Below are 18,363 nucleotides of genomic sequence, written 5' to 3'. Positions count from 1 at the left end.
ATGACTCATGCTTATTCAGTTTCCTTGACGGTCCACTATAATAAAGAACTCAGTATACACATAAACATGTAATATTTACATATACATAAAATATATATATATATATATATATATATATATATATATATATATATATATATATATATATATATATATATATATATATATATATATATATATATATATATATATATATATATATATATATATATATATATATATATATATATATATATATATATATATATATATATATATATATATATATATATATATATATATATATATATATATATATGTTACAGTGAATGTGTATCACCATTGAAACTATAGTTTCAATGGCATTACAATGAAACCAAATCGGAATACATTTTCCCCAGTATTTATACTAGTGAAACTATATATTGCTCTCAACTGTCAGTTAATAGGTGTAAAACGTGATAATCCACGCAGTGAATAAATACAGTTTGATACTTTTTAACCAGCCTAGTTATTGAAAACATAATTATGTACTAGTTCTAATAAAATTCAAAAATCCATATGACAGTGGGATGTCAAGCTGTTAAATACAGTTAAAAAGAATTAGTTTAGATACAAAATATTTATACAATAAGAAAAAGTGATAATTTTATTTATTATATTTCAAGTTATCGTAAAATAATGTGCAAATATGTTTGGTTATCATATAATTTTTGTATATAGTCGTTTAGTATAAAATGGCCAATTATTACGATTAAAAACGATTTTTTAAACTACAGTTTTATTAGTAAAAATATGCTTAATTTATAGAAATGCTATTTTGTGAGTGGTTGAAACCTCTAAGTCGAGTGTGAGTTTCTGAACAGTTGTACGCGAATTAGTCCCAATAATGATATCTAATCTCTCTTTATCAACAATATATGGAAGTCATAAATTGGGCTTATTTTCTAGATGAATATCGCCAGTATTATTTTTTTAAATAAAAGTTCTCTGACTAACAGTACTATAACTAAATCCTGAATTGATTTTTCTCGTAGCTTGTGCTGTATTTTGTTAGTTAACATATTTAGTCGAGACGATGACTCACAAAAGCTTTAATAAAAAAGTGATAGGAAATAATTATATAATAAAGAATACAACACACCTTGTAAACTTAATGAAAAACCATAGTTATTTACTACAAACGTCTAGTTCAAATTACAGACCATTTTTTAATTGAGTAAGAATTCACTCGATATAAAGCATACTATTTTTTTAAATATATATTTAATTGAAATACCGCAGTTCCTAGTTGTAAAGATACTTATTCTATTTTTTTTAATAGGAACATCATTAGTGTATAGAAAACTTTTTTGCGCCATTCCATCTGCATTATATATAGTAAGAGCGTATCGTAAGCTTTTTTTCACATTAATTACCAAAAAGGTATAAATGTTTTTTATAAGTTATACAATACAAAAAATGACAATTCAATAATGCTTTATATACAAGCAATTGATCAATTAAATAAACGAAATCCTCGTAACAATACAATATAAAGAGCTTTTGATCAAATACCTGGAATCTAAATCAGTAAAGAACGTAATAAAAGACTATTTTAATTGTCGAATTCACTTATTTTATACACCTAACTGCAGAAGATTTATTTAAGGAAAAATAATTTAAAAGGAAACGACTAAAAAATATTGCTATATATATATTCGGAATTTATTATGTGATGTAGATTTACTGCGGGCAATTTATGAATTTGCACGGTCGATCGTTTTTCCTAGGTAAATTTAACGGTCTAATGAAGGCGCAATCGAAAGGAGCAATTTCTCGAGAATGTTTTATGGCTTCGCGTTTTATAAAAATAGCTTCAATTGCAACAACTCCAATTTTCAGCTCCAATCCGGTACACAACACACAACCACGTTACGTTCAATGGCGTTAATAAACTCGGTACGTGATCGCGAAAAACTTCACGTCTAGAAACTATGTACATACATACGCTATAAAATAATATTAAATTTACGCGCTGCGGCGAACTATTTGGCACAAGATAAATAGAAAAGAAGAGAGATATATATAAGTTTTCAGTGTGGCGAATATCTTTTGTGGAAATTTAGCCAAGAGCTTTACAATTCTTTTAAAGCTTCCCTTAATCCAAAGCTCGCTAAATATAAGCGTCGGAGAATTCGTTAATCTTCTATGCCTACGATTCATATATCCTATATTTATAGAACATAGAGTAAAGATTTGCTACTAGCGATATCAAAACCTATTTTTACGTATTAATTTATTATGCAGGCTGCAGCAGAGGAACCAGATGTTTCTCGAACGGTTTGTGCTGGGTTAGAGACATGTGCCTTTTATTTGGCTATGTATTCAATGCAACTTTAATAGTTATGAATCCGTAAACCGAGTAATAATTTATGCAGTAGTGGTAAAAATATGTTTTTTTATATATTATCATATTTAATTTGTCATAACCAATCATGAAATAAGAAAATATGCTTGAGCACTTGTAGTGAAAAGGTGGTTATGAATGGCATTTTAAATTATTGCAAATACAATTCTATTCATGTCAACAATTTTTTATAAAAAAATGAAGTAAAATAAATCTTTTACATTGAAATTTCCCTGAAAAGGTTATGTATGAATTACTCATGTATATCTCTCTCATTTATTTATCTGTTTCTTATCTAAGATATGTATGAGATGAAAAACAGAATTTACTATAATCTAGCACCAAAGTTTTACGACTAACCCTCTGACCCTTCGCATATATCTGATTTTATCATGAACTCGCATGTCAAAATAATTTTACTCAATGCATCCGTGAAATTGCGTAAATATCATATAAAATAAATATTATATTCAAGTATGTTACGCATATTAAACTAATTGGTTTATTGTTTTTAAATAAAATCACTTAACTAATTATTTTCCGAAGATTTTCAGATATTTTAAAACTTTTAATGTTCTAATAATTGCTAAAATGGATCAAGCGAGCAAATTCTTTCCATTATTATTTTCCCATTTAGCAGCATCCCCCTTTAAAAAACTTTGAAAACATGCGAAATTTGCGCAGCGCAAAAACAGAAAAATACAGAATTTTCGAGTTTTAGTCCTCTAACGCTCTAATGGGAATACGGCGGCATTTTGCGTAAAGTAATTTATTTTTACCTTCTCGCTAATTTTTTATTTGCTTTACCTCGCTAATGACGAAGCGCCATTTAAATAATGAAAAATGCGACCTTAAATATGTTAAATATCACATTGATATGCGTGAATGAAGCTCGACTGTTTGACATTTGAAATACAAAAGCGAAAAGTCATTTAATTTATATTAGACATCGTATTTTGTAGGAGACGTTAATTATTAATACTTATTTTTTATTTATTATTTATCGATATACAAACATTGTTTTTGCATTTATTCTTTAAAACTTTTGTTTCAAAAATACCTTTTCCCATGTGATGTAAAAATATGTAAGCCCTCGGTACAAATGTCTCGTCAAAAAATATGACGTGACGTTTTTGTACTATAATATGAAACATGTTGTTGTGAAGGAAAAGCGATCAATCACTTTGATTCTCTAGTCTTTACATTATTAAGTATGATTCACTTTGATGCTATATTTTAGAAGATATTCTTCTATTACAATATTTATAATTTTATATTATTACTAATATTTTAGACAAAAGTTAAAACAAGATTTTACTATCGATACACAAATACAAGTACGATGAGCTGTAGAGCCATTTCTGGGATTAAATATCGACTGTCAGATCAATAACTTAAATTAAAGGTTAAGCGAGACAAAGCATAGCGTAAATTTTGGCAGAATTGTACAATGCCATCCATAGATTTAGAAAATTAGAATTTATATAGCTCTGATAGTTTTCGGTTATATAATATTGAAAGCGCAAAATGCTAATATTTAAACTCAAATAAGTTTGTACTATAGTTATCTATTATCTATTTACATATATTAAACTTCATACAAAAATAATAATAATAATAAGCTGTTCTTTGTTTGTATATTATTTTAAGATATATTTGCTTAAAATAATTTTATAATAATATTATATTTTAACACAAAAGACTGCTATAAACATCAAATAGTTTATAAACAAAATGTTAAATTTAATCCTATGTATAATTCATGACAAAATGTACTAGAAAAATGAGATTGGTTTTCGCAAATGTTTGGAATGAAGTTTTGCATAAAAAATTCTCGAGAAAAAAAACTATTTTTAACTTACAAATTTTAAAGCAAAATATTCGAAATAATAACGTACATGTTCGCTTATGTTTTATTAACTTAAAAAGTCCAACGTGATAGAATAAAAATATCTGTTAAAAACAGAATTATTCAATGATGATAACATTCACTACAGAAAGTGATTTATTATCGGATGCTACCGAAATAAAGCAAGAAGTCAGACAAGGTTGTTTTTTATCCCCTATGATTTTAACATCAGACAATGCACCGCTGAACACAAAAAAAGTGTCACTGATTATAGCGGATAGTCAAAAGGAGTTACAAATGCTTAATGGCTTGTAAAAATACGACTTAAAGTTGATACACAATTTATGAGCATGTGCAAATAGTAAGTAGGTATTTACTCGACTTGTCATGTAGATGTATTTAAATTGCAACAAAATACATTTGTTTGGAATACACTTTAAAAGAAGCTTGAGACCACACACTATATATAATATGCTGGATCCAAGAAAGCTAGGACTGCATTCACCTGGATAAAGATGGTTCTTTATGGGCACGACTTAAGTTTGCTTTTAGAAATAAGAATTACGAAGTGTTGCGTGTTATCTGTCCTTTTATACGAACTAATAGGGTAGACGTTCACAGAGAAGGCGATTAGAAGCCTTTGAAAGTTTGCTGAACAAAGTGATCAAGAAAGATAGAGAATCAAGGCATACAATAGTGGTTGAGCGTCAGAACTATACCCAAACATATATTAAAACAATTGACGAGATATTCATCATTAAACAACCATAATAGAACAAGCTAATATATCATCTGTACTGACGTGTAAAAATATACATAATTATATTGCACCTACTCCATCGATTAATGAAATTAAAAATAATGTTCACTATAAAAATCAGAGCATTAAAAACGAAACATGGTTGCGTAAATCTAAAAAGCAGATAATTTCTTATGGAAAGTAACTAAATCACTTAAAATCCACTGTAAATGAAAAATTAAAGAATCTCCGGTAGATAAGAATTCGATTCACAAAATTTTTAATGGCATTAAAAATTTAAATAATAAAAACAGTTCTCAAATTGCCTGTTTAGATAACACACTAAATAAACTCCTTCCTGGAATTTGCATTAATTACTTAACAAACATATTTAAAGCCTGCTTATATTTTGGGTATTTTCCAACGATTTGGAAAATCGATAAAATTCATTTGATAAAAAACTCCGATAAGGATCCTACATTTCTGATAAGTTATAACCCCGTCAGCATATTATAAATATTTGATAAAATATTTTTTTACGCGTTTTAAATAATCTCTGGAAAATAAAATTAGTAGCGAATAGTTTGACTTTCGCAAAAACACATCAACTTAATAGTTAGACAGAGCATATATGCGCTAATTTTATTATGAAAATGAGTACGAGTCTTTAAATGTTCGATATCGAAAAAGCCTTCGACACAGCATGGCATGACGGTTGGATTTATAAATTAAACAAAAACAAAACACACGACTTTCTGCTACACTTAATATGCTCATACTTAAGAAGTAGAAACTATGTCGTTTCACTAAATAATGAAAATTTAATCCCGCGTTTCAGCTAGAATTCCTTAAGGAAGTTTTCTCATGCTATTCGACAATAAATTGTAAACATTAAAATGGTTATAACCAGTATCATGTAAGGTATACACCTATATGATATTGGTTTATGTCTGTAAACTGTTTTTGCTACGTAGTACACACTGGCGAAAACGCTAATGTTTCAAACTAAGGTTGTTATTGTTCTATTTATTTTTAGAAAATCCCTTAAATAAAATTGGGTATTGGTGCTATTAAGGTAAAAACATGTTTTTGTAATTATTTTCGTATTGAACATTTTTAAAAAATGGTATAACTAATTATTATTGTTTAATAACCGTAATTTAGCAACTGTTTCAGTAAAAATGTAACGCATAAATTTAGAATTTTGTATAATATATTTAATATAATTTAAATAAAAAATATTTTCTTATTTATAAGTTATTATTTTTGCCATTTTTAAAATCAATCAATGTCACTATTTGATTTACAAATAGTTATTTCGTTTGCAAGTAGCAATTTTTTAAATTACCGTAATTATTAAAAAAAATCCAATAATAATTTAAAACACAACTTCAAATCAAATTTATGTTTAGGGAATTAAGCTTTATGGTAATGGCTTCATTGTAGAGAAGGGGTAGAATATGTATTTGAAACACTTACTGTTATAAATTACGTTGTTACGCCCATATACAAGTTACAAATATCATACTCGCATGTGATACATAATGAATTGACAAAATTTTCGAATAACTTGTAATATATAAACTTGATAGATAAATTTAAATTAGCAATATTGGAACTAATTATTATAAATTGAGTAGTATTAATATCACTAGATTTTAATCAGAACGATTATGAATATATTTAATTTTTTACGAGATTTTTATTTTGAGACTAACTTATATCTTTGATTAAATTTTACAACAAATAAATTTTGCACCACGTTTTTAACACACAATTTCTGTAACCAATGGTTTCAAATAAACATTAGTGGCCCTGTTAATCCCTTGCCAAATGTTGCATGTTCATAACATCATTGCTATAAACATAAAAAAGTTAGCGATGATTTTTAATAAGATTTCTTTTTTCGAGGTTTAAGCATAAACTGCATGAACAGCGTTGCTGCGACTTATATATGGTAAGCTCTGTTACATCACGTAATCCTAAGCGAAAACACAGTGCTGCTGATCGCTTTCACGTTTACCAGCCTTAAATATTTACTCTCTGAACACTTCTCGTATATTTGCAACAAAGGGTCGTTTCAAATTAATGTTAGACTAATATATTTCATCTTATAGTTCTCGACTTTTAACTAATCCTACACATAGCCACCGATCTTAGGGATAGGATTAATCGTTAATCCACTCCCGCGAGATCGGCGAATGTGGTGCAATATAACGAGGTGTGCCGCAGAGTATTTTCTTGGATAATTCCCTAATTATTTGCGTTGCGATAGTGGCCGACCACTGGCTTAATCCGCTTCCGAGAAACTCTATTTTTCATCGGTCTATTTTCTTGCATAATTGAAGCTTACAAGGGTTAAGCCATGAGCCCTTACGCGGCCGCTTTCCATTTGTATGAGTGCGAATTTCGCAAAACCACAGACACCACTGCGTTCGAAGAGAGAATTGTAACGGACTAGGGTCATCGAAGAACGCTGAGTGAATATTAATGTTGAATTTTTAATTAAAAATTACCAACACATTGATTTATAGCAGTGGCATAAAAGTGAATTACTTAAAACGTTTAAGTACGACTGGAATATGGAAGGTAAATACACAAGTCTGAATAAAATACGTTAAGTAAATACATAAAATACGTTAAGTAAATACTAAAATGATTTGATATGGAAGAAAAAAATGCTCAAATCAGTAGTAAAAATGAATATAAAGAAAAAAAGGTAAAGTTTGTTTTATAAGTGATTACCGATTAATGATTCTCATAAACAATGTTAAGAATTGCCTAAGCGTTAGGCTATCAAAATATCAGTTTAAGCTGTAAGTTAAAAAAATATTTCGATGTTCCGTAAATGCATTTAATAATAATAATTAATACATTATTATTATTAAGTACAGGTTACTGATTAATAAACATTTTCTGTTTTACAAGAAAAAATTAAAAATATAAAATCAGAATATTAAAAGTAAAAAATTAAATAAAAAAATTACTATTTACATATATAACTAAGCGTATAACTATTTAAAAACTGGGTATCTAAAGTTACAAAAAAAAATTGTGCCTTTAAAACAATACGTGTTAAAGCATTTAATGTTTTTACAATGCTTAAGATTAGTGGGCTATATGTATATCATTAATGCTTAGAATGAAGAAGAGCCAGAAAACTACCATGTGGGTCTCCAGATGGAACTTTACGCGGTAATGAGAGTTCATTATTTAGCGAAACATACTAGCTTCGATTTTTCAGGCATAAACAACGTATTACATGCTTAAAATAATCAATGGATTTATATTTATATGATTTATATTAAGCTGTCGTGCTTAATAGTGTCGAATGTATTTTCTATATCTAGTATCTACAACACTAAATTTTTTATGTTAAAATAAGTAAAAATGTGTATAGCCTATTAAGTTGCTAGACGAATGCATTTTGCAAAAATCAAATTATTCGTTTATAATTTGACCGCAATAAAATTTCTTTATATACGATAGGATATTTGTTTTAAATATTTTACTAAGCAAAAAAATTAAGGTGATGAGACAACAATTTATCAAAATCTTCTTACCTAAGTTTTTTAGTAAAATACATTTTAGCTGTTTTTTAGATAGCGAGTAAATACTAAAAATAAAAGCATGCATTAAATATTTTGTATTAGTAGTAAAAGTCATTATCAAGATATTATCTAATCTATTTATTTCAGGGGATGAGTAAATGCATTAATACCCATTGTAAATATATTGTGATAAGATTAAAAAAGAATTTTACAAGTCTGGTCGCAATTTAACGATTGCTTCCAATGCAATTATTTATAGCTTTAAACCTCTATAAGTTATTGATAAAAAATTTGCGCTACGCGGCTGATGAACTCTAGTAATAAAAATACAATTTTACAGTGCAGTGTAAATGCAGTTAGAAAATACTATTGAGAAAGTATCTAAAAAGTACTCTCTACAATGCTAAATAAATAAACTTTTCGGTAAATAAATTTAAATATATTTGCAATTCTTAAGTGTGAAAAGCTAACTGAGCTCCTAGTAAACTGTTTTGAATAGCTTTAAAACCTTATGTGTTTGAAGACCAATAGTGTTATTTTACTTTAGGCAATTTTATATCAATACAATTGATATTAAAACATTAACATATGGCATAAGATTTTGTCATTCACGTGATAATAAAAAGTAATCACAGTTACGGTCAAGCAAAGGGTTTATTTTATATTACGTTGAAAACAATTGTAACGTAGTTAAATTAGAAGCTGTGAAAATGGATTGGTAAACGTGCTGGAAATTATTATATATGCCAACCAGCTTTTATATATACCAGCAGCTTTATTAAAACTTTCGTGTTTTATCACAAAGTTGGGGAAAATACAAAATTGACGTAGTTTATCATGTACTAAGCAGCTATTTTGCTGGCATACATTGCGAAAAAGGGTGCATATTATGGGCAATATATAACGTGAAATATGTAACTTTTTCACACAACAAAGTAGTATAGTTATCACAAATATATGTATATACATAACTTACCATCATTAACTTTTCGTACTCTTCTTCTATTACAGTGCCGTTGTAAAATCTGTGTTCAGCTGTGGTATCGGGAAAATAAAACCCACGACGACAGACGCATTTGTAGGAGCCTCGACGGAAACCCAAACCTGGTAGTGGGTCACACTGGAAAAATAAAATTATGATGTTAGAAATTAATAGGCACGAACGGTTCTTGTTACATAAATATCTAATTTATTTTACAGTTTAATTGGGGTAATAAATCGAACGACGAATATCATAAATGTAGTGAAACTGAAATTTCAGTTACATTTAATTTATATTGGATGATTAACAAGGACAATTTATATATGGTTATAAATATTTATATCACATTTTGGCTTAAATATTTAGTTTTATTATCAATATTCCGCATTGCAATCCGAATTATTTTTCTTAAAGAAAATTGTGTTGCATGTAGTGTGAATAGAAATTCCCGACGTTAAAAACATTAGAACAAATTAACCATCTAATAGAATAACGTAAAAATCTCATTTCTCAAAAGTCAACCATTGAAATCAAAAGCAATCCAGTTATATTATATCCAAATATAATATATCAAAGGTTCAGGTGTCCTATAAAAGGATAATGATTCTTACATAAAATGCAAGTCAAGGATAATAATAGCTCACATAATTGGAAGTAATGTATTGTTACGTTGTATAGGTTATTTATCTTTTGTAATGCTATCTATGTATGTTATCAGCCGTGCGAAGAGGGCGTTGACGAAAGGGTAGCAACTTCAGGTGTCTAAATCAGGGAGCGCTATAATCGTCATTCAAAATTTGAACTTAAAATATTTACTTATATAAGCTTTAACGAGTGCTACAAATTCAACATATAACATAATTTTTTTTAGAATTCGATAATTTTTCTACGTATGTTAATAAGTGTTTAACCATTTGAATCGATATAATCAGTTCTCAAGTCCGCCCAAAAGCGGGATTTCTCTTAAATCTCAAATTTAAAACTCTTCTGTCATTTGTTTAGCGATCGCTGCGCGCTGCTCGATACAATTAAATAAACAGTGAAATATGTTATAATTACAGAATTTTTCTTACAAAGTGCTAATACAAGTTTATTCAAAATGATGTAGCACTTGGAATTACAGACAATATAATCAAAACTAAGCCATTAAAGAAATTAAAAATAAGCCATTCTTAGATATTTTGGCTATCGATTATACTAGGTATGCAATCACATATTTATAATCATTGTAAAATGTCGTCTATTAGATAACATCCAATAAACTACACATATGTATATTGCGAGTCATCGATCGGAACGGAACGATCCAGGTGATTTTTTTTTTGCTGCAATATTGGTTTTAATTTATTTTGCTGTAACAAAATTTCTATAGCTAAATAACCGACTGCATCACAATCATTGTCACGCGATCGTCGTGAAATATAGTATCCCTAAACATTAATAGATAAAAAAAAATACGTTTTATTAGCATTTAAACGGTTTGATCGACATTAACCTCAATCTTCATACGTACTAAGTATATATTACATGCTCACGTTTCCAAAGGTATCTGGTTTAGTCAAATCTAACGTATTTGTGCATTAAATTGGAAGCAATGATAATGTTTATGTATTATAAAGGGAAAAAACTCACTTCAAAATTCAAAATTTGAAGACTTCATTACGAAGATTGTTCTATGATTGCTTATCTAGTTATATCAATGTATTGCTATAATCCTTACACACATTATGTATATATTTAATTGTCATAGTTATAACATACCTAGTTAATTTGCAATCCACATGACGAATTAATGAAAATTATTGACGCGTATCAAAATTTTATTGTAAATAATAATTATTTAAAACTGTTGTCACGTTACCGTCGGCCATCTTGTTTTTCATTGGTCGAAACAACAGAATGTATTACCGGCGGTTTGAAAATCAATCGGAGCAAATATAATTTTAATTTTTATTATTATAATTAAATATATTTCTTTTGTTTACGTGTAATATTATAACTTGATCTTTGAGTGAAAATAAAAAAAAACATTTCTTAGATAAGGGTGGTTTTGCGGTTCCTGATGATAAAAATACAGCATTTAAATTTTCCTAAAATCGTATCAAGAGGACCTATGCAATGAGTACATTATATAAATCTATCAATTAGTATTTAATTACAGAAATCTAAATTTTTATATAATATTTCTATACAATGTGCAATATTAATCAGAAGCTTTATATTCAAGTTTATTTTTTCCTGACAATTTAATTTTAAATAAATACTGTAATTTTATTATATCGTGTTAAGCAAAAATATGCATAAAACAAAACAAGTTCAATTAAAACCTTTTAGAGAGCTCGAAAGCAATTCTTAACTAAGAGATAAGAAACGGGAGGGGACTTGGTAATAATAGAAAAAAACTTGTTTCTGTTTGACTTCATATTGTGTTCGGATAAACCCGAGATAAAACTCCAAACAAACTTCGCTTCAGCGGAAAACTTAATGTGCGCAAAAATTTAGGACAGATATGAGAAAATTAAACGCTCGAACTTGTTGAATGAAATTATGGCAGAAAAAAATACATACATATATAAGTTCATACTTTTTAGGTATATAAATAATTTTAATATTTAATTTGGCTCAATAAATAAATTCTGTGTACAAAATATACGTATGTAGGTACGTTTAATCGATTGGCTATTTCCGTCTGTATTTTCGTACAATAGGGTGGGAAATAATATTTTACGAAAATTATTGGGAAACAATAATATATTTAGGTACCATTCGTGACCCATATCAAAATGGGGTTTTATTATATTAGGTGTTTTTGTGCACGGAACGTGTGAGTAATTTAAGTTAATTGAGATAAAGTGAATCATTTAAAATTACGTACGTATGTTGGTTCTAAATTACTTAGCTATATAACGCGAAGTATTCGTTAGAATGCAAATTAGGTATATTTACAATTTTCGCAAAAAAAAAAAAAATAACAATTTTATCACTGCGTTTTAAAAAAAGTGGTGGCAAGGTATTTACATTTTTGTCTGTTCAAGAAAATATTTTATGGGTTTCACGCGCAATTTATTTTTATACAGGGTGTCGTTAATAATTTACGACGCAAATTTTTCTTTGCTTTTACGAATAATTAAATCCCATTGCTGACACAGATATTATTTAAAAGTGCTAATTTCAACTTAAAAATATTATGTTAGAGTTTTGTGAAGTATCATCGTTAAATTGTTTATATACCTTTTTTTACGATTGAATAGCCTTTTATATATTTTTAAAATTAGCTTATTATGTGTAAATAAAAATGTAAACGTTTTTAAAACTAAGAATAAATAAATAAACTCTAAATTTCACAATTTTATATAACAAGTTCTATAATAATTCATATTTTTGTATGACATTAAGTTACATAACAATTATTTTAATTCTAGTTTAGAATAAACTTGATAATAAGAAACTATAAAGTGAAATTAAATCATTTAAATCCAACTCTTAGAAACTTAAATATAAAAATAAAGATGTTGACTAGCGATAGAAAATAATATTTATTTGGCAATTATTATATCGTAAATATTTATGTCAAATTTTATTAGTTAGAAAATTATTTAATTTAGTAATAAAATATAAAATATAAATTGTGAGCATATACTATAAAACTTAAGACTTAGGCTTAACACAATATAATAAATCTGTTTTCATTGTTGCTGTAAACGTTGTTACTATATTATATTTAATGATACAGGTGAAATATTAATTAAGCAGTGTAATGTATTTTAAGGATATTCATAAACATAATTTCACCATGTAATTGTTTATCATTAACTTTTTGCGTATTAGACGAAGAATAGTATTGTTAAAATCGCTAATTAGAAGAAACATAATTTTAAACTTTATGTTGAATAAAAGCCACAAAGAGATCAAAAATTATTGGAAATTGCACATCGGGCGGATATTGCCAAGACGACGGGGGTGAAAAATCCTTTGCTGAATTTATTTGCTGTCGATGAACTTTGCAAATTTACATACAATTTGAAAATTTTCCATTGGGCAAATTGGGTAGCTCGTTAACCACTCGAACGGTGGTAATACACGGTAGACCAAGAGGTATTCTATTACCTTGCGATTTAACTTAATTTTTTCCACTTGAAATCTCAACGATCAATTCCCTCAAGGGCAATCTGAATGATTTAAGTATAGGCTTGCTTTATTTTATATGCAAATACTACATTTTTATTTTAATGTATCATTATATTTTAAGAATGATTTGTAGTATTGTAAGGTGAGAATATTCTTAGCATAAGAGAATCAACACATATGTATACTCAGAAGTAATGGCATTTTTATCAATACAACTTAGATAGCATTTTAGATTTTTATCGTTTTATTTTACCTTCTTTAATCTATCTAATTAATTTCTGCTGACTTTTATGTACTATTTTTTGGGGAAATAATATTAAAAGTTTTGCATTGCTTTATACATTTAAACCTATAAATCAACTTAGTTTAATTGTGCATATGCTTAAATACGAGCTGTGAAATGTTAAATTGAATATAAAACATTGTTGAATGTATAAATAGCTTCAAGATCTAAGAAAATTTCATTAAATCAAGCACAAAAAACACCCTTTCTCAATAGTCTTTAACTTCAAAGAAATTAGGTGGCATCTTATAATTAAACCAACAAACAACGAAAGCAGTGTATCTGCCTTAAGGATTTTCTTCGTTTACAATTAAGACCTAACGACGTAGATGGAATCGATAAACTAATTAGGAGACAAAATTGAGCCTCTCCACTGAGTCGTCGCCTAACAACATGGCCGACGTTGTTGTAAAATATACAAAAGACGTGAATCAATGAAAAATTTACAAGCATTTATGACAGTTGAACAGTAATTTCAGTTTATCCGTGATTAGTTTATGACATCGTAAACCAAATGCAGTAAAGCCTATCCCTTGGAGATTTAACGTTTTGTTCGAAATATGCCTCGTTTAATATATTTTTTATTTACCCTTTTGTATGAATATATTGAGGCAAAGTATGAAAAGTAAAATTAACACTCACATCTGTAGTACGTTTCTTGCATTTATCTGTTGCTGCGAAGATGTTCAGTTGAGTACTTCCGGCTTGTAATGGACACTGGTCAATGTCCACTCGTCTCAAGTCGATATCAATTCCACTTGTGCCTCTGTGAACAACAAATTAAAACTATAAATATAAATATAATAAAAACTAAGAGAGCTAAGTGGTAAATTTTGATTCTTAAATAAAATATATTATTTTTTGAAGCATTTTATTCTAAAATTTACGAGTATGGTAATACTATTAAAATTATTTTTAGCAATCTTTAATGCGTTTGATGAATCCATAAACAATTTTTTTAATTTAATATGTCACTTAACTTATGCAAATGGCTCACTAATGGTTTTAAATAGTAATAGCGTTAAACCTAAATAAAAATATAGGTTTGACAAATTTTACAATAGTTGCATACATTTTCAATTTGAATTTTTTAAAAGTAAAATAAACGATTAAAGGACGTACAAAATAATAAAAAAAAATCACTTCATTAAAAGTATTTTTTCAGACGCATTTATCGACTGATTTTAAATCTATCCAAATATTGTTAAAAATGCATATATTTATATTTATCTAAATATAAGATTATACGAATATTGCAAACGATTATTAAAAATTTAACCATCGTAAGCTACGTTTTGGGGATCTCTGAATTCGAGCATTCATTTATTCATTTATTCCTTTAGTAGAATATCACGTTGATTAAACGGGCTGTCACGCTAGTTATATTTAGGTAGGGTTATTATATTTCTAGTTAAACGCAGCTGCAAGAATTTTGATCTCCCAACAAACACACCTGTCATAGCCCTGTTAATTTCCCACAGGAAAAGCGCTCCGCTAGTTTAACAAAACGAAAAACCGCAAAAAACGAATATATATTTTAATCTTTCTCCATCTGTTATTTTATGGTGTGATTGATAATTTAATTAAAAAAATTATGGTACTTGAATTGTGATTTATATAAAATCATGATGACTATACAAAACCATTATTTTTTTATTGATATAAATTAAAAATACAATATACAACGGCCAAAATAGTAAAACATTTAAATAATTAATCTTTATTACCGTTTTATATATATTATAAATATATTATTTAACTCTTTAATATAAATTATAAGCACATTATACTTTTTGTATTGCTCAGAACAATAGCTTTAAAACCATTTTATTTTATTTATTATCAATTTTTAATGCATTAAATTCAATTAAGAATTTACGCAAATATACAAAATGTAACTCATAATATTTTCCTACTGATGATATTTATTTCAAACGTTTCTCATTCGACAACTTCCATTATTGTTGGTATATGCAAATATTTATGCACTTCTCTATTTTTAGTACACTATGGCGCCGTTGAAATTGTTATTGGCATATGGGTTTTACTCTTTGTATTACCATGATATTGGATTTACTTCCAGTTTCACATAGTTGTATATTACCACAGGTCTAAATTGGCTGGGTGTTTGATAAACTATCCATTGTATTTGTTTAAAACAGTTATTGATTTATTTTCGCAAAGCTAATTTTTTCTGCTTATACCTAAGTTGATATTAACACATTCGTATAAAAGCCTCTTTAGAGAATTATTGAAAGTTTATTTGCATTAAATTAATTCTCTGAAATATATATATAACTAAAAAAAAACATTTTATTCAGAAATTGTTTTAAAATAAGTTTGCAATAACCTTTATTTATTTTTCAACATCACGGAACAATTTGATGAGCTTTGAAAACGAGCTTTGATCTTTATTGCAAAGTCATGCTTTAAGGGCAGAACAGTTTTACAAAGAACTTTTATAGACGTTTCTAAGCTTTAAAAAAAGTTAATCGATGATTAGTTTACAAGGCCAAATGGTCTTATCAACAGTGTAAAATTTACACCACTTCAAAACATTTTCCCGGTTCATATCATGACAATTGCAGTTTCATTTTTGCTTTTAATAAATATTTCCATATAAACATTTTAATTATATACTGTGTACAAAATATTGTAGTGACTAAAGCGTGGAGCTTATCGGAAAATGCAGTGCTGGGAATCAAAATAAAAATTTGCTTGATTTAGACTAGCTTTGGTTCTTTGCAAACTACGTATTTATATATGTATTTATTAATTTTGCTATATAGCCCTGGTAAAATTTATTTATAACTACATGACTTCCCGGTACTCAAAAACAATGAATATGCTAAACATTAATATATGTATATATTTTATAATAAATTATATTGTGAATTAGTTTTAAATTAAATATTTTGTTACAAATTAATTTACAATGCAATGCGTGCTTATCAAATGTTAAATTTGTAATATTATCTAAAATACCTGCATGAAAACGTTATGTGAAATTAAGACGAAGTTAAAGTTAGACGTGGCTTGAATTTACATAAAGTAGGTCGATAACAGAGAGGTCTAATTGTCCTCCTAGTTCTAGGTTACTTCACGAGGGTTAACCATTCCGTTGGCATATGAATAAGCTTAAGACTAAATGTTCATAGAGGAGCACGGACTTTTTCACTCAAGTGATTTCTACTATACTCAAAATTTGACTCCACACTAAATTTAAAGTGTCGGCTGCAGTGCGTTTAAGGGATTACATAAGTAAGTATAAGCGACTTAATAAATGCTTTCATCAATTTTATTATACTCAGGTTGAAATAATTTCTTTAATAATTACCATTTAAAAGTATGTACGTTTATATTATTAGGTATACGAGTGAAGAAATCCTTGGTGTATCGATAATAATGTAAGAGTATGTCATTAATAGTAATCCGCTTATATCGTACGACGTTTCTCTTCCTCTTCGTTCCCTATTACCGATATGCCCTTATCGTTGTTAAGTCCGACTGAAAAATTCCCATCAGACTTTAATTCTAAGCGTCGTATTTATTTTCATCGCTAGTAAGCTGTTTGCCCTTGTGTGCTCAATATTGTTTATTTAGAAACACTTATCAATCTTTTTTTTATAGCATGTTGAATATAATTTCTTTGATGTGTTTATTTTGCTCTTCTCGCTTTAAATAGTGACAAAAAAGGGCATTATTAATATTTTAATATATAGTATAAGAAATTTTAGAAAAAAAGAGTATGCTACTTGAAGATAGACATAGCAACTCACAGAAATAAAAATTTTCTTACAATCAATGTGCAGTTCTACAATGAGAAAAAAATAAAGTTGTTATAAAAACAACAAAAAAATACTGGATACTTAAAAATTAATCGAAAGTTCAATTAGGCATTCATACTTTTCAGTTGGCAATCTGAAATCGATTAAAAAATGAATATACAAAAAAGGGATAATTTAAAAAGTTGTTGCTAAATTACGAACTTTATATATTCGTAATATTCTGTTTGATTTAAATAGTCTTAATGAATTTCTGGATACTGTAACTCGATGCGGTACAACATTTGCAATAATTGAACAAGTGTAACTGTAAGCAATTTACTTCTGCTTAATGGAATAAGCTGAAGAACCTTAGAGATCGCGTGGAAAAGTTCAACTATACAAAAGTATTGATTCATGACGACTTAAGAAACATAGTATTTTTATTATGACACAAGAATCCATAAGTTTTGTGTAGTCATAGCGAAGAAGTAGTGGTTCAAGTACGAATTTCTCAGAGGATGATGATTTTTAAAATAAGATAGATTGACTTGAAAGACGCCAGCAAACTTTATTTAAAACTTTGTAATGGATCCTTTAACTCTACAGCTATATTTTATTAAAAACATATTGAATAATACTGTGCAATCATATATAGTAAAAAGTATATGAAAATAAGGATATTGTTACTAAAATTAA

At 27.7% G+C, this 18,363-nt stretch overlaps 1 protein-coding gene across 1 annotated transcript in view; it reads right to left on the bottom strand.

The window, feature by feature from the left end:
* Positions 1 to 18,363, bottom strand: part of LOC148235850 (uncharacterized) — a 330,699-nt gene that overhangs the window by 219,002 nt on the left and 93,334 nt on the right. Inside the window, exons 4-5 of the mRNA XM_088184836.1 lie at positions 14,543 to 14,666; positions 9,484 to 9,627 (exon numbers count right to left, since the gene is read on the bottom strand). Coding sequence (XP_088040962.1) covers positions 9,484 to 9,627; positions 14,543 to 14,666 — 268 coding nt within the window. The remainder of the gene's footprint in view (positions 1 to 9,483; positions 9,628 to 14,542; positions 14,667 to 18,363) is intronic.

This window comes from Plectrocnemia conspersa, unplaced genomic scaffold (assembly GCF_051122295.1).
Source record: "Plectrocnemia conspersa isolate PC_06_02 unplaced genomic scaffold, ASM5112229v1 ptg000004l, whole genome shotgun sequence".
Lineage (NCBI taxonomy): Eukaryota > Metazoa > Arthropoda > Insecta > Trichoptera > Polycentropodidae > Plectrocnemia > Plectrocnemia conspersa.
This window is presented reverse-complemented; position numbering and strand designations above follow the sequence as displayed.